Raw genomic sequence first — 26,941 nt, 5'->3', positions numbered from 1 at the left:
ATATAAATAAAGTAAGTCCCTTATATAGTCTTCTTCTGAAAAGACAGATTGATCCTACTGAGATCTGCCCATTGAATATTCTCTACTAAGAAAGATATAAGTCAAGAAGCTGCAAGATCAGACTCACTAACTTCTTTTACACATCTTCAGGCGTTAGAAACTGAAAATTACCTCACAAAACCAACAAATGGGACAATGGGGACATTATAAGTTTCACGACAGAGAAGAATAACTTTACTTCTCAAGTGCACTGCCAGTGTTTGTGGGGTCTAGGATAGCTTTTCAAAGCCACCAAGCTACCAGAGTTAATTTTGTGGATTGTTGAAGACACAATGTTGTTGCATGATATCACAATAATGAGTTCTAATCTGAACACATTTGTCTTCTGGCTGAGGTTTCCACTCTTGGTGCTCCAGTCATCTTCTGATCTGCTTCATTGCCTCCAAGAATGAGGCGGGCCTTCTGGGGTCAACAGCAGTGGAGACAGCACTTAAGGGCAATTGTGTTAATGAACTGTCTTGTTTCTTTTAAGTTATGAATTTATTTATATTTATTAACTACAAACAGAAAAACAAAAAAACAGATTTCATTGCTTAGAACTCAGAAATGTTGACACATTCAGAATTGTAGTAATTTTAAGATTTATTATTAAATCTTAAAAAAAATATTATAAGGAATATTTCTAATTAAATCGTCATATATTAATTTTAGAATGCCTTACAGCTACCTTTCTGATTCTGATGGTTGAAAGGAGGCAGGTGTTTGCCACAAAGATGGGTGGTGATATTTTTGGGTGAAAAGAGTCTCCATGTAAAGTGTCCACTCTAGTCTATCTCCAAAAGACTTATCAGTTCACATTGTCCCATTTGAAGAAATAATCAATGGGTTAGTTTTTATGCCGTCACAATATACCAAGTTTAATTTCTGTGTATAGAGAATTCCCAGCTTCCATTTTCGTTACAACCAACTTTTTAGCTTTTGTTTTCTCAATGTCCTCAGCGAATGTTTCCAACAAAGCTAATTCACAGTTTATTCTGATTTCCTGATTGAAGATTTTACCCATTTCTGTGACGACTGAAATCCAGAGTTCCTAATCTTGAAAGTTTTGTTTCATCTTTCCTTTCTGTACCAAGGTCAGATTACATCATCCTGATAGTTTTCCAATTCTTATAAACAGGGAAGAGGACCATCCGCCCAAACCTCACCTGAAAGTAATATTACTAAAACTGTGCAAACCTCAGTAAATATTTCAGAAGAGGTTCCCTGTTACTTTCTAGCTGTCTAACAAAAAGAAGCAAATACCAGGAAAATGAAAACAAAAATTAAAAATGTATTTCAAACCATATCTATAGTCAACATTATGCAGATGAAATTAAAAGGGAGTAAAGGCTGTAATGACCAAAATTGGGATGTAAATAAGAATAAGAGTCAGAAACACAACAACACCCAGTAAATTTTCCTTAACATCCCTAATGCCTTAGATTTGAGATTGGCTAACAAATCTTCAAGATTAGAAGGGACATACATTACAAGGGGTTCTTTCAAATTTATGATTTTAGATAAAAAACCCTCTGTTTCAAACTTATGCAAATGCTAACTAGGTGTAAATCTGGACCAGTGAACTTTGTAATGTCATGGATATGGATGTTAAGAATGGATGAATCATCCCTGCAAATGAGACCTGATTGCAGAGGACACGTTCCAGTAATAAGGAAATATTTCTAATTTGTTAGAATAGTTTGCGACCCAACAAGGCTTGAATGCAATGGTACTGAGGTGGCCAACTTCCTTGTGATCTGAACTAACTATGGTCAGATGTATGTTTTCCTCAGTAATAATGTACAGCTGTGAGGGTTGGACCAGAAAGGAGGCTGAGTGCCTAAGAACTGATGCTTTCAAATTGGGGTGCTGGAGAAGACTCTTGAGAGTGTCTTGGACTCCAAACAGATCAAATCTGTCAATCCTAAAGGAAATCAATCCTGCCTAGTCTTTCGAAGGACATTTCCTGAAGCTGAAGCCCAAATATTTGGGCCACCAAATGAGAAGAGAGGACTCATTGGAAAAGACCCTGATGTTGGGAAAGATGGACAAGTGTGACAGCAGAGGATGAGATCGTTTAGAAGGGGTCTTCAAACCTGGCCCTTTTATGACTTGTGGACTTCAACTCCCAGAATTCCTCATCAAGGCATGCTGGCTGAGAAATTCTGGGAGTTGAAGTCCACAAGTGAAGACCCCTGGTTTAGATAGCATTGTTGATGCAACGAACATGAATTTGGGCAAACACCGGAATGTAGTGGAAGATGACTTAAGTGACTGAACAATAATCACACAAAAAATTTCACAGTCCCTTCCTATCAATCACCGTGGCTGGGGTGGCATTAGCTTGCAATTAGCTTGATTGTTCACTCTTCTTACTTTTAAAAAGCAGGAATGGGTAGTATTTCCTTTAAGCACCCACTCCTTTGCCTTGTTTCTCTGTGATTTACTAAAATCTGGCTAGCTACTTTAAAGCCTTCTGTCACACCGGAAGGCATGACATAAATGAGATCCAATGATCAGCACACGCTGTCAACCTAGCCGAAAAGGAAAGTCATTTGTAATCCCAAATCATGATTATAATAGTGAAATGACTCAGCCATGCCATTGATCGAGGGCCAAACCCATTCCCTGCATTGGTTTTCTTTTTAGAGAAAAAGGAACCGATGAGAGATCAGGTTGAGAGAAGGTCTAGAAATAAGGGAATGTTTCTAAATTTTAATTTGAGAACAGTTTGAAACTCAACAAGGCTTCCATGCAATGCAAAGAATCAAGGATGATTAGGGGCCTGGAGGCTAAAACATATAGGGAACGGTTGCTGGAATTGGGTATGTGTAGTTTAACGAAGAGAAGAGTGAGGGGTGACATGATAGCAGTGTTCCAATATCTAAGGGGCTGCCACAAAGAAGAGGGAGTCAAGCTATTCTCCAAAGGACCTGAAGGCAGGACAAGAAGCAACCAACGGATGGAAACAAGTCAAGGAGAGAAGCAACCTAGAACTAAGGAGAAACTTCCTGACACTTAGAACAATTAATCAGTGGAACAACCTGCCTCCAGAGGTGGTGAATGCTCCAACACTGGAGGTTTTTAAGAAGAGACTGGACAGCCATTTGCCTGAAATGGTATAAGGTTTCCTGCCTGAGCATGGGGTTGGACTAGATGACCTCCAAGGTCCCTTCCAAATTATTATTATTATTATTACTATTATTATATTATTATTATTAAGGTGACCCTCCCTCCTCTCCATCGCTGAAGAGGGAGGGGACGAGAAACAGAAGCAGGCTTGGAAGAAGGGAGGACAGGATGGAAAGGAGCAGCTCTGGTGCAGAGAAAGTGGGACATTTCATACCACCAATTAGATTGCTGCCCATTATTGATGGAGAAGTTACACTGGGCTGTATAATCCCTTCTCCATGGGGAACTGAGAGCCACAAGTTGTTCCTTTAGCCCTTTGCCAGGCATCAGCCAATTCAGACACATCCTGCCCTCAAGTGATATGACCACACCTCTACTTATCTTCAAAACGGTTGGCTTGCAGAAGGTACATGAAAAAGGGATGGTCTCAGAGGAGCCTTAGGAGTTGGTCCCCCTCTTGAAGGCACCTCACACCAGGTATCCTTCAGAGACATGGCTACGAATGGATAATATGCAATCACAGCAGCCTTTAATTATTGAATTAATTTGTTTCTGGAGGGCACCACTCACACACAATAAGGATCACTGCAACACAGAGCACAGTTCACCACATTAGCTCTCAGCGAGGATTTTGTGCAAAAATCACAGTTGCTGGAAATCACATTTTAACCCTCCACTGCTTTCAGTGGAATGGGCAGAGGTGCAGAAAGGACTTTGCACACCCAAAGAAATCTTTCCTAACCTTCCCCTGGGTTAGAAAGTTCTTCAGCCCTGTTGGGCATTTGCTGGGGAAAAGAAGCCAGAAACCTCTCTTCTCTTTTTATTTTATTATTTCAGTAACAAACTACTGAGTTCTACAGAATGTGGGCAAAAAAAATATCAAGCCCATAACAGGGCTATAGATACTAGAAAGGATTGGCCATATTGTCTAGGGCAGGGGTAGGCAACCTTGGCTCTTTTATGACTTGTGGACTTCAACTCCCAGAATTCCTGAGCAAGCATGGCTCAGCATGGAAACCTCTCCCTTTCCCCTCAGCATGGCTGGCTCAGGAATTCTGGGAGTTGAAGTCCATAAGTCATAAAAGAGCCAAGGTTGCCTACCCCCTGGTCTAGGGATTTTGTGTGTGGCCTTATTGTCTACGGATTATTTTAAAAAAGCAAGCAAAGAGGTTGGACCTTCCTTTCAACTTGACGTGACCCACAATAAGTACAGATGAATCATTCAACCACTAGAAGGGTTTTATACATGGAGATTCTCCTGTTCTCGATGAACTTTATCCCAAGCAAACTCCAGATTTAAAGACAATTTCTTCCACAAAATTAAACTGAAACTGGGAAATTTCATCTCCAAGTTTATCATTCTGGGAGGGAGGCTGTAGAACAGTATGGTTTACCATCTCCTATCAACAACTCTATTTTGTCTAGATTAAGTTTCCATCAAATCCTGGGCCACTCAGGCTACTGGGAATACAGCAGCGTAGAAATACTAATTAATAAAATGAACAAAATAAACCATCACCCAGCCATTATTCACTGCAGTCTACTACAGATACATAACGTTGGTTTGTTTGTGAGTAGGAAGCATGGTTGTAGAATCCTGTTCTCTGAGCTTGGTCATAGACATTTCATAACCTGACTAGGGAACATCATCAGTGCCAGTGTTTTGGACTCCATGCAGGGTCAGCATGACACTCATCAGGCACCCTTTAAACCAGGGGTCTTCAAACTCTTCCTCAGAGGAAGAGTGCCTGGCTGAGGAATTCTAGGAGTTGAAGTCCACAAGTCATAAAAGGGCCACATTTGAGGATCCCTCAGGAGATCTTTTCCTCAGCTGACACCACTCATGTACTCCAATTCCATTTCTCTTTTCAAGTTTCAAGATACTGCATGGTTATTTCAAGGTGATTTATTATCCGCCTATAGATGTTGCAACTGTACTCATGAACTAACAGCTCCCTGCTTTTTTGACTATTTCGGAAAAGCTGAGGTGTTTTGCTTTGGTACATCGTCCTTCATCCCTCTGTGAAGGAAATGGGTGGTCTTTAAATATGATAAATGAAAATTAATAAACAAAAGTTCCTCTTTAACTGGCTGGTTGCAGCTGCATATCAACAAAACCCAGAAACATTTCTGAAAAGCAAATGAGTGAAAATAGGCTAAAGAAATACTGCCAATAGTCTCTCCTTGAGATGGGGCTCTCCATGGGAATGTAATGCATGGCAATAGACTTATGAGTCTCATATACTCTCTGCCTTCAGCTGCCTTCATACTGTCTATTTCTGAAGAAAGGCTATTTTTACAAAGAGCCATAAGCCTCTAGTAATCACTCCTTGCCAAAGAATGGCCATAATAAAAAGGGCCCTAGAGCTTCACACTTCTGGGGAAACAAAGCTGTGTAATTCTTACATCCCCATTAAAGGAAAGACTCTGGTATGTCCCTTCCATCAGAACTGCAAAATGTTCCAGGAGAAGCTGTTAATACCTCTTTACAATGCCTTGGTAAGGCCACACTTGGAATACTGCATCCAGTTTTGGTCACCATGATGTAAAAAAAGACATTGAGACTCTAGAAAGAGTGCAGAGAAGAGCAAGAAAGATGATTAAGGGACTGGAAGCTAAAACATATAAAGAACGGTTGCTGGAATTGGGTATGTCTAGTTTAATGAAGAGAAGGATGAGGGGAGACATGATAGCAGTGTTCAAATATCTCAGGGGCTGCCACAAAGAAGAGAGAATCAAGCTATTCTCCAAAGCATCTGAAGGCAGGACAAGAAGCAACAGATGGAAAATAACCAAAGAGAGAAGTAACCTAGAACTAAGGAGAAATTTCCTGGCAGTTAGAACAATTAATCAGTGGAACAACTTTCCTTCAGAAGTTGTGAATGCTTCAACACTGGAAGTTTTTAAGAAGAGACTGGACAACCATTTGTCTGAAATGGTATAGGGTTTACTGCCTGAGCAGGGGGTTGGACTAGAAGATCTCCAATGTCCCTCCCAACTCTATTATTGCTATTGCTATTGCTATTGTTAGCTAAGTCGGAAACTGCTGCTTACACTGAGAATTATACATTCTTAAAAGGCTGAGTTAGCCTTAAGATCATTTCCTACTATTGGTGAATATTCTGATTAAGCGTTAAACATGTGAAAATCCAAAAGGCGGCAGATAATACAAGATCAAGGACAACCAGCCAACATCTCTTGATTCTTTCAAGGTGATTTCTGGATGGCCACCTTGTTTCACTTGGAATGTGATCACTGGGTATGTTATTACACTTCCTTAAAGAAGCAGATCACTGAAACAACATTTGAAAAATACAAAACACATTTTACTTCATTTCCTACAAAAACAAGGAAAATCCATGTATGCGACTATTAAGTAGGCAAGAATTATCGTTATTGCTTGCAATTATTACTTCTTAACCTAAAAGAGATGGGAAACAAAAAAGGCACCTAGAAATCTGGCATAACACAGAATATATACATATTTTTGGAAATGATTCATTTTCTCTCTGGCTGATTCCTCTAACGCAGGCATGTCAAACTTGCGACGTCACGTGACGTCGCACGACGTATCGGAGCTTTTTTCCCATTGCTGGCAATGGGGTGGGCGCAGTTTCGTCGTGACGCGTCCAGCCCATGGGCCGGCAGTTTGACACCCCTGCTCTAATGCATTAATTCCTATTTACAGCAAATCACATGAAATTTCCATTATTTCCATTTTCATTTTTTTTTTCAAATAAAGACATACTACATATACAAAACCAACAGTGTGTAAAATAAAAAGATACTTTTTAATATATACAAATGAGATAATTTTCCAGCAATCATCAAACAGCAGATCAGGAGGTTTGAATACACACACAGACAGAAAGTGAAATGAATAGCTGGTGAAGTAAAGGAAAGAGAAAAAAAAATAAGGTGAGTAGGCAGAGAGAGAGAAAGGAAATCTGTAGATCTGCATTTTCAAATATTCCCAGAGGCTTAATATTCATTATATTACCCCTTCTTTCCAGTTGTCTTCTTTATTTATTTTTCTTTCTTTTTCAGTTTTCATTTATCTTATTTCATTGCTGGAAGAACTAGCAGCTTGATTATTTTATCTTTACAACAAACATAACTTTCTATGCTAAAAAGTTTCTACACGCTTATTAACTGAATAGGAACTGGGACCTGTGTTGTCCTAAACCAAATATCATTAAATTTTCTAATATCCTTAATATGTAGCATGGCTTCCCCCCCCCTTCTGTTCAATCGTGCCTGATTCTTGTGGACTGCATGGACAAATTCCTTCAGTTTTCTTGGATTTCAGAAGTGATCTACCATTGCTTCCTTCTTAGGGCTGAGATGGAGTGATTAGCCTGAGGTCACCCAACTAACAATAGAATAGAATAGAATAGAATAGAATAGAATAGAATAGAATAGAATAGAATAGAATAGAATAGAATAGAATAGAATGGAATGGAATGGAATGGAATGGAATGGAATGGAATGGAATGGAATGGAATGGAATGGAATGGAATGGAACGGAACGGAATGGAACAGAACAGAATAGAATAGAATAACAGAGTTGGAAGGGACCTTGTAGGTCATTAACCCACACCCAAGCAGGAGACCCTACACCATTTCTGACAGATGGCAGTCCAGTCTCATCTTGAAAGCTTTCAGTGATGAAGCTCCCACAATTTCTGAGGGGAATCTGTTCCATCGGTCGATTCTTCTCACTGTCAGAAAATTTCTCCTTATTTCTAGGTTGAATCTCTCCTTGATCAGTTTCCATCCATTATTCCTTTTTCTGGCCTTCAGATGATTTGGAAAATAGGTTGACCCCCTCCTCTCCATGACAGCCCCTCAAATATTGGAACACCGCTATCACATCTCCCCTGGTCCTTATCTTTACTAGACTCACCATGCCCAGTTCCTGTAACAGTTCTTTATATGTTTTAGCCTCCAGTCCCCTAATCATGGTGGGATTAGAACTCACCATTTCCTGCTTTCTAGACTGGTGTCTTAAGCACTGCATCAATCTGGCTCTCTACATTATGGCTAGCTTGTTCTTATGTTTTGGGTACCTAAAAAAGGAAGCACTGTGGAGAATAAGGAAGATGATGTTGATGGGAGCTATGTAGGAATCATTCTCTAGGCAAAGGGGGCTGAATCATTTTTTTTTAAGTCCAGGAAAAAAGGACAAGCTTTGGAAGTGAGTTGGGCAGGTGCCTCCTTAATTCACTGAGGTATAAGAAGGAGAAGATTCAACACAAACAGAATTTCAAGGATCTGTTGTTACGGCCAATCTCAATAAATGGAATTTTAACCTTTCTCTGAAGTTGATTTCTTGGTCTGGTCTACCTAGTGGGGTGGACAACTGCTCATTGGTAACTAAAGAAAAGAAGTCTTCTTCAGCTGACTGTAAAAACAACTTTCCTAGTCAAGTATGGAACCTAACATGCCATACCAACAAGCCAAAAGACATCTTCATTTTGAAGAAGCCACAGCACTGGAATACAAAATGGTGGATGAATTGAAACACTCAACCTGGAGACCTACGGCTTTCAGTAGGCCCCCTTCTGATGCCACAAAGGCAAATTATTTGAAGACTTTCTAGTCCATGTTTAAGAGTTCCTACCTGTCGATGGGATAATTCCTGGTGAGAGAAGACCAGGAACAGAATGGGGCATGATGTGGGAATTCTCTGGAGAGGTCACACTCTGTGTCCGTTTTGGAGGCCGCCCAGGTCTGGAGCTGAGGAAGAAAAAAAAAGTTTACAATTAAGCTGTTGTCTTACACATCATTTCAAAGTTGTTTCAATTGGTAACATGGACTGTAAATAAATTTGTTTCAAGGACGGTTGCTTTTGCAGTTAGATGTAATAGACTTCCATCACTAATTAGATTACATGCTGAATTCATTTTCTTCATTGAAGATCAGCCGCGCTTGATGCATAATTCATAGCCTGCACCTCGTTACCTGCTTCTTCATATTAATATCTATACACAGTTTGAATTGCCTCGTTTGCATATGCTAAAGTTCTACATGGAGCCTTCAGCACGAAAATTATGCACTAACTTGTAATAATTATTACAGTCAGCCTGCTATTGATTTATGAGACTTTTAAAAACCAAATATGTGTAGTACTTGTAATGAATGATATTTTAAGGTTCTTCAGGAAATTAAAAGGCAATGCCTGCCCAAGGAAATGTTCTGCTTGTTTGATTTAATACTACAGTTAGCTGGGAGGTGGAATGGGAGAGTGATTCAGACCTATAGCACATTTTTTCGATGATATGTTTTATTACCTTGCACTACTACTCCGATATCTAGATGATAAATGACAATACATATCTAATATGTGAAAAGGTCTTGCAATTTCTTTATTTTTTGTCATGTAAAAGATAAGTCAAGTTATCATTTAACCCTTGTTCTGGGTAGTGAAAAATCTTGCTTTAAATATGGTACATTAGTCAGAAAAAGGTTGATTGTTTATAAACCATTCTTGAGAAATCATTGTGTTGGGACTTTACATCTGTTCCCCAAGGATACATTAAAGAGTTTTGAAATGGGGTTGTGTCTGCCTTTGGAACAACTGCACAAGCACAACAAAGGGAGAAACAAGTCTTCTGAAGGGTGGTTCTTCTACGCTTCTTCCTTCATTCATGGAACCGCAGAGATACAGGGTACAAGAAATGGCCTCCTGAAACAGGTGATCTCCCAGAGACTTTGTTGAGCATTGTTTACTGCCAAGGATGATTTCATGCAATAAACTCATGAAAATATCTAACATAAAAAGTGAATGTGAGAATCATTATCTTCATGTTCAAGAATAGTAGGGCTAAGTGGAATATTTATGTGTATTTTTCTGGACTTTGTTTAATAGCTGCATCACAATAGATGGTGGATGGATGGATGCATGGATGGACGGACGGATGGATGGATGGATAGGTGTGTGTGTGAGAGAGAGAGAAGAGAGGGAGAGGGAGAGAGGGAGAGAAAGGCAATCATGAAAATAGGACTATTAATTTGGGAAGATCAACAATCTAGTGTGAGTTCTGATTTTTGCAGCCCAGATATGATTAACCCTCTATTGAGAGAGACACAGAACAATTTATAAGTTCTCAGCGAGTATTTTCAATTGACATTGTATCCATTCTTTTTGTTGCATCCTCTAGATGGAGGTGAATTTCAAATAGTTTAGCTAAGTCAGACATTACTATATTAGTATTAGAAGCATTTGAGTTCTTTTGCTTGGGAGTCCATTCCAGATGCTGAAATATTTATTTATTTATTTATTTATTTGTTTTTATAAACCGCCCTTCTCCCGAGGGACTCGGGGCGGTGTACAGAATAAGGTAGGCATACAGAATGAACAATAGTGAAAAAAAACAATAGTAAAATACAAACTGGGACCCCAATTAGAGCTATCAGGCCAGGCCGGACTGCTGGAACAGGTAAGTTTTTAATTCGCGTCGGAAGGTGCGGAGGTCGGGGGCCATCCGGACTTCGGTTGGTAAGCTGTTCCAGAGGGCTGGCGCACCCACTGAGAATGCCCTCCCCCTGGGGGCCACCAGCCGACATTCCTTGAGCGGTGGCACCCTGAGGAGGCCCTCTCTGTGGGAGCGCACAGGACGGTGGGGTGCTGACATTGGCAGAAGGTGCTCCCGTAGGTAGTCCGGACCCATGCCATGTAGGGCTTTGTATGTCATTGTTAGCACCTTGAACTTCACACGGAAGGCAACTGGAAGCCAGTGCAGCGCACGGAGGAGAGGTGTGATATGGGAGTATCGGGAGGCTCCCAAGAGTGTCCGTGCCGCTGCACTTTGCACCAGTTGAAGCTTCCGAGTGGATCTCAAGGGCAGCCCCATGTAGAGAGCGTTACAATAGTCTAGGCGAGAGGTCACAAGAGCATGTGTGACTGTACGTAAGGCATCCAGGTCCAGATAAGGCCGTAATTGGCGAACTAGTCGAACCCGGGAGAAGGCCCCCTTGGTCACAGCTCCTATGTGATCTTCCAGGGAGAGCTGCGAGTCAAGGAGGACACCCAGGTTGCGGGCCCTATCAACAGGGGGTAGTAACTTGTCTCCGATGTTAAGGGATGGGATGTTCTGAGTATCCTGGCTTGCCGGTACGTACAGCCATTCAGTCTTGTCCGGGTTCAGTTGAAGCCTGTTCCTCCCCATCCATTCCCGGACCGCTTTCAGGCAGCGGGACATCACGTCGAGGGCATCACTGATGTTGTTTGGAGTTGAGATGAAAAGCTGGGTGTCATCAGCATACTTATGGTACCCTACTCCAAAGCTGCGAATGATCTCGCCCAGCGGTTTCATGTAGATGTTGAACAGGAGAGGCGAGAGGACCGACCCCTGAGGGACTCCGCAAGCGAGAGGCCTCGGGGTCGACCTCTGTCCCCCTGCCAACACCGACTGCGAGCGACCCTGGAGAAAGGAGGAGAACCAACGCAGAACCGTGCCTCCCACTCCCAGTCCCCTGAGGCGTCGCAGTAAGATACCATGGTCGATGGTATCGAAAGCCACCGAGAGGTCTAATAAGACTAGGACAGAGGAATGGCCCCTGTCTTGGGCTCTCCAGAGATCATTTATCAGAGCGACCAATGCCGTCTCCGTGCTGTAGCCCGGCCTGAAGCCCGATTGGTACGGGTCTAGATAAACTGCTTCATCCAGGATCTGAGGGAGTTGGTGCGCCACCACGCTCTCAACAACCTTCGCAAGGAAGCGAAGATTGGAGACTGGACGAAAGTTATTCAATGAGGATGGGTCCAAGGTGGGCTTCTTGAGGAGAGGTCTCACCACCGCCTCCTTCAAGGCGGTGGGGAAGTGACCCTCACTCAGAGAAGCGGAGATGACCGCCAGGAACCAGCCTCATGTCCCCTCTCGAGCTGCATATGCCAGCCAGGAAGGGCACGGGTCCAGTAAGCATGTGGAGGAGCTCAACTTCCTCATAATCCTGTCCACTTCCTTAGGAGTCACAGGATCAAATTCCTCCCAGATGACGTCGACAAGACTGTCCATGCCTTGTTCTTCCAGCTCAGCCCAGTTGGAGTCCAGGCCGGTTCGGATCCGAGCAATTTTATCCAGCAGATATTGACCGAATTCCTCGGCTCGACCCTGCAAGGGTTCCTCCCTCACCTCTTGGTTCAGTAGGGAGCGAGTCACCCTGAACAAGGCAGCCGGGCGATTATCTGCGGACGCGATGAGGGTGGAAAAGTAGTTGGATTTTGCCACCCTTATCGCAGCGAGATAAGACCTGGTGAGGATTCTTAATCGCAATCGGTCGGATTCGGATCGACTGGATCTCCAACGGCTCTCTAGGCCCCGTCTCCGACGCTTCATCTCCCGGAGCTCCGCGGTGAACCATGGGGCTCGCTGGGATCTGTGCCGGGTCAGAGGCCGCAGGGGTACAACTCGGTCCAGAGCCTCCGTGGCTGCCTTTTCCCAGGCTTCCACTAAGGCATCCGCCGAGCTGTGAGCAGGGAGTGCATGTGCGTCCCCAAGCGCTGCCTGGAACCTATCAGGATCCATTAGGCGCCTAGGGCGGTACCATCTGGTTGGCACCACGCACCCACGGCGGGGGGTGGCAAAGGGGAAGTCTAGCCGCACGAGGTGATGATCGGGCCATGACAGGGGCATAACAGTCGTGGCACCCCCACCGATATCATCGCGCCACCGTCCAGACAAGAACACCAAGTCTGGGGTGTGGCCTCTCTCATGAGTCGGTCCAGAAATTATTTGCGACAGGTCCATGGCCGCCATGGAAGCCATGAACTCCCGAGCCAGATTGGACGATCCTCCCAGGGACGGTAGGTTAAAGTCGCCCAAGACCATGAGTCTTGGGAATTCAACCACCAACCCTGAGAGGACATCGAGTAGCTCGGGCAGGGCTGCCGCTGCATGATTAGGTGGTAGGTATGCCAGCAGCAGGCCCAACTGCGCCCCCGGGCCGTATCTCAGTAGGAGAGACTCACACCCGACCATCTGAGGGACGGTGATCTCTCGCGGGCTAAGGGATTCCCTGATGATAACTGCCACTCCCCCGCCCCTCCCATGGGTCCGAGGCTGGTGCAGCACCCGGAAACCTGGCGGGCAGAGGTCAACCAGAGGGACACCACCCTCTTGGCCCAGCCAGGTTTCCGTGATGCAAGCCAGGTCCGCGTGCTCGCTCTCCACTAGGTCACGAACAAGGTGTGCCTTGTTAGCTACGGACCTGGCATTCAGGTAGACCAGCCTTAGCATAGGAGGCTGCACACCTTCGGTCCCGGGTCACTGTTAGCATTAGATCATCTTGAGACCCTTCTTTTTAAAAAAAAAAACAAAACCCTCACCCATCTTTAATAAAGGAATAACGATCAAAGAACAGGGTATTTCCTCCCAATTTAATGACTCAAGACCTTGGGGCCATTAACCTTAACTGGTCATTAATTCCAAGTTAATGGTCAGAATTGAGGTCATCATTAATATATAGCCAGAAGATTTTTTTTGTTTGGATGAAACTGGATTTTTTTTCTTCCTCTTCTAACAAAGCAAAATAATTCCTTTTCTAAAGTTGAAGAGGTAAAAAGCATGTGAGAATGAAGGAATTCTAATATATTTTAACCTATAGTCGATAAGCCCATGAGAATGTTCTGCACCATTCACAATTTATATATAATATTTTATGCACACACACACACACACACACACACCCTATATACACAGAGACAGATGCACATATACAAGCAACATCCTCAACTGACAAGCACAACGGAGCCCAAAATTTATGTGGTTGTGAGAAACTCGTTAGGTGAGTTTTGTCCCACTTTAAGATGTTCCTTTCCACGTTTGTTAAGCGAATTGCTGCAGTTGTGATATTAGTGAGACAGTTGTTCAGGGATCGGGTTTCCCTGTTGACTTTGCTTGTCAGATGGTCGCAAAAGGGGATCACGTGACCGTGGAGCACTGCGACCATCATAAATGTGAGTCGGTTGTTAAGCATCTGAATGTAAATCACGTAACCATGGGGACACCACAACGGTCATAACTGTGAAGAACATTCACAAATCACTTTTTTCAGGGCCATTGTAACTTCAAACGGTTCCTGTTGTAAGTCAAGGACTACCTGTATAGATATACACATACACAAATACATACATTGGGGGCCCATACGTTACTGCGAGTAGTCATGTTATTTTTTTTCCTGGGGTCGCAGCTGAAAAGAAGGAAAAGGAGAGCCCTTCCAATAAATACAAGGTTTTGAAGAACAGATAGCTAAATTACATCCAAGACCTGGCAGAGATCACCAAGCTAGGATGCAAGTATTAAGTGTTTCATCCATTCACTCATCACACACACACCTCTAGCAATGGAAAGTAGAGAGGTGGCTATTTCTGTCACCTTCTCAATGAGAAGATTCATTTTGGTTCTTTTTACCTGAACCCTCCTTATTTTTCCTACTGTCTCCCTAGTCTCCAACCTCCATTTCCTCCCCCCCCAATATATTTATAAATGTCTTAAGATCTTTGCAGCAACCCAAAAGGACAAAAAGAATTCTGACATTGTTCTGGAACTTTATAGGAGTCCTGCCACCTGGTGTTATTATATTCAGGCCAATCTAGTTCACTATTTATTTGCTAAAAAATTTGCTAAATTTGCTAAAAAAAAAGCAAGCTCATTATGCTCATCTTAGGTCTGTTTGTCTTTCTGTTCTTACCAAAAGTACAAAAAAATCTGTAGCCAGCATACTTTCTCAGACTACAACTGAGAAGATAACTAGTTATTTATGTCAAGAGAGACACAAGTATCATAGTTTTTTGATAATTCAGTTTATAAATAGGATATCCTATTTTAAACAAAACATGTCATGGATATATCCAAGCACTTCAAATAGTTTCCATATAATACTGCACAACAAAAGTCAGTTGTGTTTAATAAGTAACTTAGAATGCTTAACAGCTATTTAGCTTGTATCTTGCTGAGTTTAAAACCTATTTTTGTATTAGCTGAGCAAATAGTAATAAAAAAAGGTTTTAAATTTACCAACTGTTACTATCATGCCCTAAATAAATAAATGCATCTGTGTTATTATTTTATGAAGCTCTCTGGATTTTGCTGCCTGGATGGGCTCTCAGTGCAGAACACACAATTTAAAGCTGTCAGACTTTGCAAGCTACAGGTCCTTTCACCCTGAAATAAATTTATTTTTGTCTCGTTCTTAGCCACCACTTCATCAAGTCCTCTTCTGTATCAGTTTTTATAACTGATAGGAAGAATGTAGGAAGACACAGATCCTGCTCATCATTAGAATAGAATAGAATAGAATAGAATAGAATAGAATAGAATAGAATAGAATAGAATAGAATAGAATAGAATAGAATAGAATAGAATAGAATAGAATAGAATAGAATAGAATAGAATAGAATAGAATAGTATAGTATAGAATAGAATAGAATAGAATAGAATAGAATAGAATAGAATAGAATAGAATAGAATAGAATAGAATAGAATAGAATAGAATAGAATAGAATAGAATAGAATAGAAGCTGGAAGGGACCTTGGAGGTCTTCTAGCCTTAGAAATCATGTTTAAAAATCCTGTACCAACTTCCGGTTTTCCATCACAGCCACCGCGGATGTTGGAAGGTGAGCTCCGTCTTCCACATTTGGTTTTGCTCCGCTGGGGGACCCTGGAAAGGGTTGAAAGTCGCCCTGTAGGGGCAATGAGCTAGGAGGGGACTCCCACTTGATGTTCTGTACCAGCCTGCTACCGGCCTTGCAGAAAGGCAACCCCTGTACAAACGGCAGAGGCTGGAAAACGGCTGCCAAATTTATTAAACAAACAAACAAAACATGAAACAAGATACCGGAGCTTGATCCTCTATCGGAGCGGTTGCTTTCAGCAAACCAGCCCTTCCCCAAACACTCCCTTTATTAGAGTTCAGGGCGTGGCCTCTCTTTGCCTCCTTCCGAGAAGTCCCACAGCCTTTCTCTGCTTGCTCCTACTTGACTGCCTCCTGCGTCGGGCGTCCTTGAACAGGGCCAGCTGTGGGTCATCTTCGTCCACACTGTCGAGCTCACGCAGCTGTGTCTCCACCAAGTAAGAGGGGCCTGGCTGGGGGCTCTGCGGAGCCTCCAAGCCATCATCAGCAAGTTCGTCTTCAACACCCCCCTCCTCCCCCTCATCTGAGTCATCCGAGTCATCCGACTCAACTGCCGAACCCACAGGCTGACCCTGAATCACAACACTTGATTGCGGGAGGGTGGCAGCACTTCTTCTCGGTCTGGGGCAGCCCTCCAAACCAACGGAGGAAAAACCAGCCATAGTAATATGGCCCATCACTAGGCTGCACACAGCCGAAGAAAAACTTACCACCAAGCACTTTGAAAGCAACGCGGATGAAACTGGGTGAGATCCGATCTTCTCTTTAGCCTAAGTACTTTTTTTTCCTGCAAAAGCTGCCTGAAGTATGCTGCCTCCCCTGTGAGGAGAGAGGGAAGGGAATTTCTATCCCAACCTCTAAGAATAGCTGCAACTGACTACCCAGGGGAACTAAAGCATTAAAAGAACAACTTACATTTAATTGGATTTATATGTTCCTGAAACTTGGGGACCCAAAATTTTCCTATTTTTATTGGAGACTTTTGCTTTTATTTATAAAAAAGAAATAAAATTGGAAAAAGAATTATAAAAAATTTGGACTTAAAAAGCATTAAACGTCATCAATGACATCTTGTGGTGACGTTTGGTATTACAACTTGTTATTTCCTAACAGAGACTTGGGTCAAAGCTGTAAGAGAACAGCTAGGAAGCATAACTGGCCTACTTGAACTGTGAATGTGAATTTTTACTGACTTTCAGAGTTATATGTGGGGAATTGCCTTCCTATCTCTTTATTTGAGGAATATTAGTTACTATATGAGATGATGAAATACCTTGAACTATAAAATCTTGCTTGACAAACGACTTCTACTATAAAGACTATTTATAAACACGTGAAAGAGATGGATGAAGACCAGGAAAAGATCCTTTCCATGCTGAAAGCAATACATGAAACCATTCTTTCAGCTTGTGATAAAATAAGACCTAACATAAAAGATCAAGACACCAGCTTAGATACACAAACCCAAACTTTGACTACAACCAAAGAACTAACAACACAGAAGATAACAGAAGTGGAACAATCAAATATCAAGACAGAGGACTCATTTGACCAACAAATACAGTTAATGGAAAATTCAGAAAAGGGAGCGACAACATTGAAAATGGAAAAGACTTTCTATATAAATCAGAAGAAATTTGAGAAACAAGAAGAACTGATTGAATGGAAGATAAACATATCAGGGCAATTATGGGGAATTGGAATAATAGGGAGACAACTTTATGAATACAAATGGGCTAGTCCTTCCAAAAAATGGCAATTAAATGGTCTCCTTTATTTCAAATAACATATATAATAATAAAGTAAGATTTATTTGATGATCTAAAAGCACTGATATGGAAGCCTAGTTGGCAAAGGAAGAAAGTCTGAAGAAAATTGGGGTTTTGATTTATTAAACGGGATTTCATATTATTAATTAGAGGGCTAAAGGGAGAAGTTGAGATAAGGGAAATTCTGGTCATTAGATTTAAAATATTTGGAAATTAGTTGAAAATAAGGATTTTATCTGTTTAATATTTAAAAATTAGACCTGAAAGAAAAAAAAATATGAATATGTTTGATTTATTGATTAACCCAGGTAATATATACAATGGTTTTGATTTATTAAAGAGGATATTGTATTATTAAGTAGACGATTTAATATGGTGGGAAATATATAACTTTTAAGAAATAGAACAAGATTATATTCAAATAGATAAAATGTGTATTTTGGATATTAGATTCTGTTATGAATTGAGATAAGGGAAATCTTGGTTACCTAAAACCTGAAAATTATAAATATCAAAGATTAAATTAGAATATTGATGGGAAACTAAAAATTGGGAAAAAAATTAAAAACAAGATATGGATTGTTTATGAAGGTTGAATGTAAAATAAAATAATTAAGATATGTATTAGCTAATAAAATTACTGATAAATGTAATAATGATGTTTTTACTGAGTTGATATAATAAGAACTGAATTAGTTTCAATATAAGACAGTAAATGTCAAGGGGAAAAAAGAGGAAATCTTTGATGCTGTAACTTGAGATTTGTACTAAAGATTTTGTTATTGAACTATTGATTAATCCAGCCACCATGTTGCTTCTTAAATACTTACATGTGAAATTGGAAAATTAATAAAATATTATTTTTAAAAAGCCTGTACCGTTCACATGTCCTCTTTCTTGTTCCTTTACGTAAAAAAAAAAACAAAAACCACAAAACATAAAGGCCTTTCTGGACAACTGGCTAACTATCACTTAGAGAGGCACTGCTAACAGAATGACAGAGTTGGAAGGGACCTTGAAGGTCCATTTCAGACAAATAGTTGTCCAATCTGTTTGTTGAAACCTCCAACGATAAGAGTACCCACAACTTCTGGAGGCAAGCCACTCCACTGATTAATTGTTCTAACTTCAGGACATTTCTCCTTAGTTCTAGATTGGTTCTCTCCTTGATTGGTTTCCATCCGTTGCTTCTTGTCCTGCCTTCTGGTGCTTTGGAGAATAGATTGATTCCCCTCTTCTTTGCAGCAGGCCGTTAGATATTGGAAGACTGCTATCAATGTTACCCCTAGTTTTTTCTTTTCATCAAACTAATCATTTAGAGGATATATCCTCATGACACAATCTTTGTCTCAGTTTTGGCCTACTGTGGAGGCAGCCTATGTAACACCTCTACTCCGTGAGCTGCATTGGCTTCCGGTTGCCCTCCGGGTGAGATTCAAGATGCTGGTGATGACCTATAAAGCCCTGAATGGCTTGGGTCCGGGATATTTGAGGGAACACCTGCTGCCAGCATCAAGTTCCCTTCGTCCAGTGCGCTCGCACAGGGAGGGTCTTCTCAGGGTGCCACCGGTAAAAGATTGCCGGTGGATAACACCCAGGGGGAGGGCCTTCTCTGTGGGTGTGCCTGCCCTCTGGAACCAGCTGCCCATAGAGCTTAGGACTGCCCCTGACCTTCGGTCATTCCGCCGGGACCTGAAGACTTGGCTCTTTGAGCTCTCTGGCCCAGGCTGAGAATTTTAACTGGGGTTTTATTTTCAGGGATAATTTAATCTTTTTAATTGTCTTTTAACTTTTGTATTTTGTATTGGTGTGATTTTAAAATGCCCTGTAAACCGCCCTGAGTCCTTTGGGAAAGGGCGGTATATAAATCTAATAAAAATTAAAAAAAATAAAAAATTCTACTTTTAAAAGTGTTTTCAATCTTCTCCCACCACAAGTTGTGATGTACAAACCATCTACCAAGACTTTCTCACAGCTTGGTGACAATACAGACCATTTTGGCTTAAGCTATAAGTACATCCTCTTGTGCAGTGGCTCAACCTCAACTTTGTAAGGACCCACTTAGGGATTAAACTTCTACACTAGTCTCCTAGAACTCCAGTAGACCCTTTACTAAACATGTATCCAGGGATCTTTTTTTAAAAAAATAGCATTTTTTAAAATGCTGGTCAGTTAAATCCCTGGTCAGTTTAAATTAAGAAAAATATACATTGAGCACATTAAACATATCCTCCTGTTACTAAAAAGTAACCTCTTTCTGCTACTTTGGCCAACAAAGGGTTTTGAATAGCTATGCTTTCCTGAAACACTTTGCCAACTGGTGCTAGGCCTACTAAGGCATGTGGCCAAATACCTATTTAAAATAGTAAAATTTCTTAAGAACAAACAAGAGCAAATAGGATTCTATCCTTCTTTTTAGCAGCTTCGACATGCCTGTAAGTTTGCAGCAGAAATCTTGACAACCATTGGCGGCACTAAAGGATGGTTACATTTAGTGGTTATCTGGATTTATGAAATCCACGTTTGGTAGCCGTAATGAAATTACACCTTCTGGGCAAATTCCTACTGGACCACCTGAATCACACACACACACACACATATATACATATACACATACATACATACACACACACACACACACACACACATACACATATATACATATACACATACATACATACATACACACACACACACACACACACAGACACACACACATATATATATAAAGGTAAAGGTAAAGGTTCTCCCACACATGCATGCTAGTCGTTTCCGACTCTAGGGGCCGGTGCTCATCTCCGTTTCAAAGCCGAAGAGCCAGCGCTTGTCCGAGGACGTCTCCGTGGTCATGTGGCCGGCATGACTAGATGCCAAAGGTGCACGGAACGCTGTTACCTTCCCACCGTGGTGGTCCCTATTTTTCTACTTGCATTTTTACGTGCTTTCGAACTGCTAGGTTGGCAGAAGCTGGGACTGTCACTGCGTGTATTTACAGGCTGAGACATCAACCAAATATTTTGTTACATTCTCAGTGTGCCTCTTAATAAAATGGAAACAGAAGTCCACCTTCTCCAAGATAACCTGGCCAGAATGACTGGATTGTGCCTCTTTAGCACAACAGCTTTCTACCTGTTGTTCTATTGATGCAGAGAACGTGAGCTGTTTGGGTTAACAGCGAATGTTCAATGCCTCTTCCACACAAGCCCTTAATCATGACATTGTTCATCATTTGAGAATAGAACGGTTTCAAATTCTCTCCTTTGTTGTTCTCTAAATCCAAAAATACGACAGCCTAATTGTTAAATGATGGGATTCTGAAGTCATATCCATCCTAAGTTGTCCTGGACCTTGTGCTCTGGGAGAAGGATTTCAATAAGATGTGGTCAAAGACAACAAATAAAACTATGTTCTAATTGTGTAACCAACTAGCAAAAGAAGACCAAACATTGGTTGGTTGTTGTTGTTGCTACTGCTACTGTTGCCAATTGTTTTCCCCCTTATTCCCAACTTCCTACCACAGATTTTTTTTTTAAAGTTGGGAACTCTGCCTGGTTTACAACTACTGCCTTTCGGACCACAATGTTGAATGATGGTGTGCAGTTTCAGTTTGCAACCATCCCTATTATTAACCCCAGTTATTAACTAACTGAAATCTGAGACCATACATTTAAGATATATAGTTTTAATAAAGATTTGCTTCAGTAAAACTATTGTGGCTTTGCAGCTCTTCTGGAATATGTTAAATTAAAAGAAAAAGAAATGCATTTCACTAAATAGATTTGTTCTCCTTCGGTAAAATAAGCTACTCTAAAAAAAAAAAGTTTCCATTACTATGAAAGCTTTTTTTCTCGTTCACCTAGTAATAATTTAAATGCTAACAGTTTAGCTGATCAAATTAAACAAATATAAACAGTTTGTGTAATGACATCAGCAGTCAACAGGGAACATCTGTGTTTTTAACAGGGTTCAGAAAAAATATCCTTTTGTTTACACTAGAGATAATTATAAAGTTTATATTTCTCTGTTCAGTTTAGGAGCATAGCTATATAAAAAAAGACCAGATTATCTTGAGGTCCAAAATAGCAACATGCTTCAAGTGAATGGAATATCCCCCGCCCCTCTCTTTTTTCTCTCTCTCTCTTCTTATAACCATCTTTAAATAATAGAAATGAACTTTCCCTGAACTCCTATCCTTTAATGACTGTGGTCCACACTGACCCTCTGCTGCAAGGGGAACAGTGATAGTATCAAACTTTCTGCTGCTAAAGCAATCAGATTCCGTGCAATTGTGCCTAGGCCATTGTAGCACTAAATTCAGGATCTCATAAAACGGGTGCAAAGGAAAAGCCGATTGGCCATCCACAGCTTCTATTGTTCAAAAGGAGGACGTTACCAAGAAGCCTTCTTGGACAATACGAATGTGTTCTGCTAATTGGAACACTGCAACAAAATATAATGGCAAGTCAGGTTTCCTCCCCACCCCAAAATCCCAAAGACTATTGGATGAATCATGAATAACCCAGTGGCTCCAGTCTGTCTAGCCTCCCTAAGCTTCCAAGACGAGGAACATAATTAAATTATCCAGACTTTCTTCTGAATGCTTGAAAGGGACAGGGTAAGGGGTGGTCATGTTTAAAAAGTCAATATTGACTCTTACATTGATCTTCCAATAGAGTAACGGTTGCTTGTTTCACAACAGTCATCTTAAGGACTGCATGAAAATCTATCTGTCTGTCTGTCTATCATCACATTTAGGCTAATATACTGCCCCATAGTGCTTTATAGCACTCTCTGGGAGGTTTACAATGCAGAATTTGGCCCCTCATTTTACACACCTCAGAAGGATGGAAGGCTGAGTCAACCTTGAGCCCCATCAGGATCCATCCCCTGGTTGTAGGCAGAATTCGCCTGCAACATTGCAATTTAACTACTGCACCACCAGGGCTCCTAAATCTCTCTCTCTCTCTCTCTCTCTCTCTCTCTCTCTCTCTCTCTCTCTCTCTCTCTCTCTCTCTCTCTCTCTCTCTCTCTCTCTCTCTCTCTCTCTCTCTCTCTGTCTCTGTCTCTCTGTCTCTCTCTCTCTCTGTCTCTCTCTCTCTCTCTCTGTGTGTGTCTCTGTCTCTCTGTCTCTCTGTCTGTCTGTCTGTCTGTCTGTCTGTCTGTCTCTCTCTCTCTCTCTCTCTGTCTCTCTCTGTCTCTGTCTGTCTGTCTGTCTGTCTGTCTGTCTGTCTGTCTGTCTCTCTCTCTCTCTCTCTCTCTCTCTCTCTCTCTCTCTCTCTCTCTCTCTCTCTGCTTGCCTATCAATTTATCTGTCTATCTATCCATCCATCCATCCATCTCACACACAGGCTTTGAGAGCCGATGTTATTTTGCATATTGCTTCCCTGTTCACCCAAACAACTTTATGTCATCTGTTCTTTGCAGATCTTCAGCACTGTAAGAATGATAGAGTTGGAAGAGCCACTGAGGTCCTCAAGATCAGCCTCCTGTCACTGTAGCAAGGCTGTTAGTTGCCTTTATAGTGAAGGGCTGCACAGCGTTCATATGGCCTCCTCCAGTGATGGTGAAGCCAAAGACTCTCTAGATAGGGACTTTATTTTCTAGTGTTCAACTGGAATAAGGTTAATATAACTTAGGTCACTAACTCTGCCCTCTGGAACACCAGAGGAAGCATTTAAGTGTCATTTAACCCTTATGCATGGCTGACTTTTTAAGCCCCCAAATGCAAGTTCCCTTAGTCTCTGTTCATACAACAAGTTTCCAGTTCCCTCATCATCTTCGCTTTTCTTCTGTTTATCCGCTTATCTGAACTTTCTGAAACGTACGGTGCCCAGAACCGGAGCCCAATATTTGAACTGGATTTTGCACAATGAACAAAAGGACCATGAGTTCATGCTCATTTTGCACAATGAACAAAAGGACCATGAGCCTTAGCCATGAAAACCATCTGGGTGACTTTGGGCTAATGCCTCTCTCTTAGCCCAACCCTACCTCATATTTAATTTAATTTAATTTATTAATATTTCTATACCGCCCTTCTCCCGAAGGACTCAGGGCGGTGTACAGGGCAAGAATAAAACACAAAGTTACAAAAATTAAAAAGTAATTAAATACATGCCCATAAAAACAATTGGTACATTAATAAAACCCCAATAAAAAGATAATAAAAAAAACCCACCAATCCCCCCTCAGGCCAGGCCGGCTTGTTCGAACAGGTATGTTTTCAGATCGCGGCGAAAGGAGCGAAGATCGGGCGCCGTCCGGAGCTCAACCGGTAACTGGTTCCATAGCTCCGGGGCGCCCACAGAGAAAGATCTCCCCATGGGGGCCACCAATCTACATTCTCTGACCGGTGGCACCCTGAGGAGGCCCTCTCTGTGGGAACGCACAGGGCGGAGGGAAGTAGACGCCGGCAGCAGGTGTTCCCTCAGGTACTCCGGGCTCCTGCCATGTAGGGCTTTAAACACCATTACTAGTACCTTGAATCTCACCCGGAAGACAACTGGCAACCAATGCAGCTCACGGAGCAGAGGTGTGACATGGGAGTATCGGGAAACTCCCAACACAACTCTCGCGGCTGCATTCTGTGGCAGTTGGAGCTTCCGGGTGGTCCTCAAGGGCAGCCCCATGTAGAGAGCGTTGCAGTAGTCTAGCCGAGAGGTTGTTGTGGGAGAAATAGGAGGAGGAACGTGTGTTGAATGTGTTTGCTGCCTTGAGTTATTTGTACAAATAATAAAGGCAAGATATAAATAATAAATAAATAAATAAATAAAATGACATTTGCCTCTTTTGCAGCAATATCACATTGCTGACTTCTTGACCAATTTATAGCCAATTCAGTTCCAAGATGTTTTCACAAATAACATTGTCCTGCTTGCTTTATATTTCCAGTGTAAAGTGATAAATATTTTCTTTGTTAAACTTCATTCACTTACTCTTAAACCATTACTCTAATCTGTTATTATGGATACTGCTCCTTTTTTCCTACAGAATTAACTGTCCCACCAAATTTCCCTTCGTATAATCACCCATATCTTTATGATCACCTAGAGTTGTTTGAAACTGTGCACAATTAATGAATAAATGATTTAATAAGACATTGGAGAAAAGAGTGCCCAGGGCAGTTAGCACCCCTTCCAATTACCTCCCTTCAGTTTCACGAAGAACATTTGGTAAGAACTTTTGGAATACAACATTTTGAGCCACCTAAGCATTCATTTAAATGTTATGCCATCCAGACTACATTTAATCATCGCAGTTATCAGGCAGTAGTTTGACAAATGACTTGCCAAGATGAAAATATATCCAATGTATGTCTCACAAACAGCTATGCAAATTATCCAATTAAAACCAGCAAACAAAAAAGTGGAACCCTTTCCAAGCAAGAGAGAGGAAACTAGAAAGTGAAAGTAGAATTAATCCTGCATTAGCCTCGACAGGACATACATTTGTGTGACCCATTACAATGCATTTGGTACTACCTCTGGGTAAGTGATTGATACATTAGTTTGGTTTAGAATGACCCAGTCATACCAGAGCCAATGTACATTGATGATGGGAAGGTTGAGTTGGGTTGGATTGGTTTGAGTTGGGTTGGGTTAGGTTGGATTGGGTGTCCCCAGAACCTAGGAAGGAAAAAAAACAACCAGGACCCGAAGTGATCAGCCACCTAGAATCTAGCAGAGGAAATGGATTACAAATTAGCCCCTTGAAATAGCTTTGAAAACAGCAGGCTGTAATTTAAATGAGTAAGCCAACAAAAGCAATGCTTGTAAACTGTGACTCAGTTATTCTTCCCTAAACACAATGTAACCTATCACTGAAGCTTAAATGTCAAGTTAGTCCTAACCATAAGGTGGCTGAAAGTATCATAACAATGGGATATAAAGAAAAACAGAGAGAGAATTCATAATTTTGCTCAGATCTGTATACTGAATCAGTGTTTTCACACTACCAGTTAAACAATCATCTAAATGAAATGGATGAATAGAACAAAGGGACATATTGTGATGATGAAGAGAATAAGATTCATTCTTGAAATTCACCATCTTCACCTGACCTACAAACTAGCTGATGGCATGATGAGATGAAGGAAAATCCAGATATTTATTTACTTATCAAATTGTTTGCAGTTGTGTTTTCTTCATTAATTGCAATTACTGTTTTAAATGGGCCTTCGGCAACATGACTTAGAAGATCTAGCATTCTTTCAACTGATTTTTGGAAAATAGCTCAAAAAGCTCTCATATCCCTCCCACTGCAGAAAATGGAAGAACGTCCCCACTTTTGGTTTTGATCCTGTGACTCTGTCTGAAAGAAGGAAGAGAAATTGGCAGAAAATGCCTGCTGGAGGTAGTAAATGCTGCATCTGTCCAGATTGTTCTAGTTGGTATCAGGGAGATATTTCTTTTCATTAAGGGTTGATGATAAATCCATGGTTGTTGTTGTTGTTAGTTGCAAAGTTGTGTCCGACCCATCGCGACCCCATGGACAACATTCCTCCAGGCCTTCCTGTCCTCTACCATCTTCTGGAGCCCATTTAGGCTCACGCCTACTGCTTCAGTGACTCCATCCAGCCACCTCATTCTCTGTCGTCCCCTTCTTCTATTGCCCTCAATCTTTCCCAGCATTAGGCTCTTCTCCGGTGAGTCCTTCCTTCTCATTAGATGGCCAAAGTATTTGAGTTTTAGCTTCAGGATCTGGCCTTCTAAAGAGCAGTCAGGGTTGATCTCCTCTAGGACTGACCGGTTTGATCGCCTTGCAGTCCGAGGGACTCACAGTCTACTAAAGACAAAGAAGCATGACTGCTAAGCTTGTAAGCCGCCCTGAGTCTTCGGAGAAGGGCAGGATATAAATGTAATGTAATAATAAAAATTTCCTTTATTGGGAGAGGTAGGGCTGGATAACCTATACCTAAGTCCAGACAATGCCAGGAAGTGGGTTATGGTAACAGAGGGTCACTGAGACATGGTCCAAATCAGGGGTGTCAAACTGCTGGCCCACGGGTCAGATGCATCATATCGAAATCACACCCACCCCCTTGCTGGCAATGGGAAAAAAATGTGATATGTCTGCGACACGTCACGTGACGTTGCAAGTTTGACACTCCTGGTCTAGAGGATGACTGCATGTTGAATGTGACCTTGGAAAAGTCACATCAGCAAACCCTTCAGTACAGGATGTGGCGAGACTGAGGATCAAAAGGCGGCCACTGGCCTTTGCCTCCAGAAATTTGAAAAGAGCACACGTTCCTTTAGGTCATGTCTGAACTAAAAATAGTTCAGAGTTGCATTCAGGAGTACCTTTAATAGGCCAATGCTGGTAACAGAAATTGGGAATCCATCAGTAAAAGCAGCTCCCTG

At 41.6% G+C, this 26,941-nt stretch overlaps 1 protein-coding gene across 2 annotated transcripts in view; it reads right to left on the bottom strand.

The window, feature by feature from the left end:
• Positions 1–26,941, bottom strand: part of DACH1 (dachshund family transcription factor 1) — a 362,459-nt gene that overhangs the window by 191,071 nt on the left and 144,447 nt on the right. For both annotated transcript variants that reach the window (XM_081326850.1, XM_081326851.1), the window contains exon 2: positions 8,795–8,910. In XM_081326850.1, coding sequence (XP_081182976.1) covers positions 8,795–8,910 — 116 coding nt within the window. The remainder of the gene's footprint in view (positions 1–8,794; positions 8,911–26,941) is intronic.

Source organism: Vipera berus, assembly GCF_964194415.1.
Source record: "Vipera berus genome assembly, chromosome: 4".
In the NCBI taxonomy this organism is placed as follows: domain Eukaryota; kingdom Metazoa; phylum Chordata; class Lepidosauria; order Squamata; family Viperidae; genus Vipera; species Vipera berus.
This window is presented reverse-complemented; position numbering and strand designations above follow the sequence as displayed.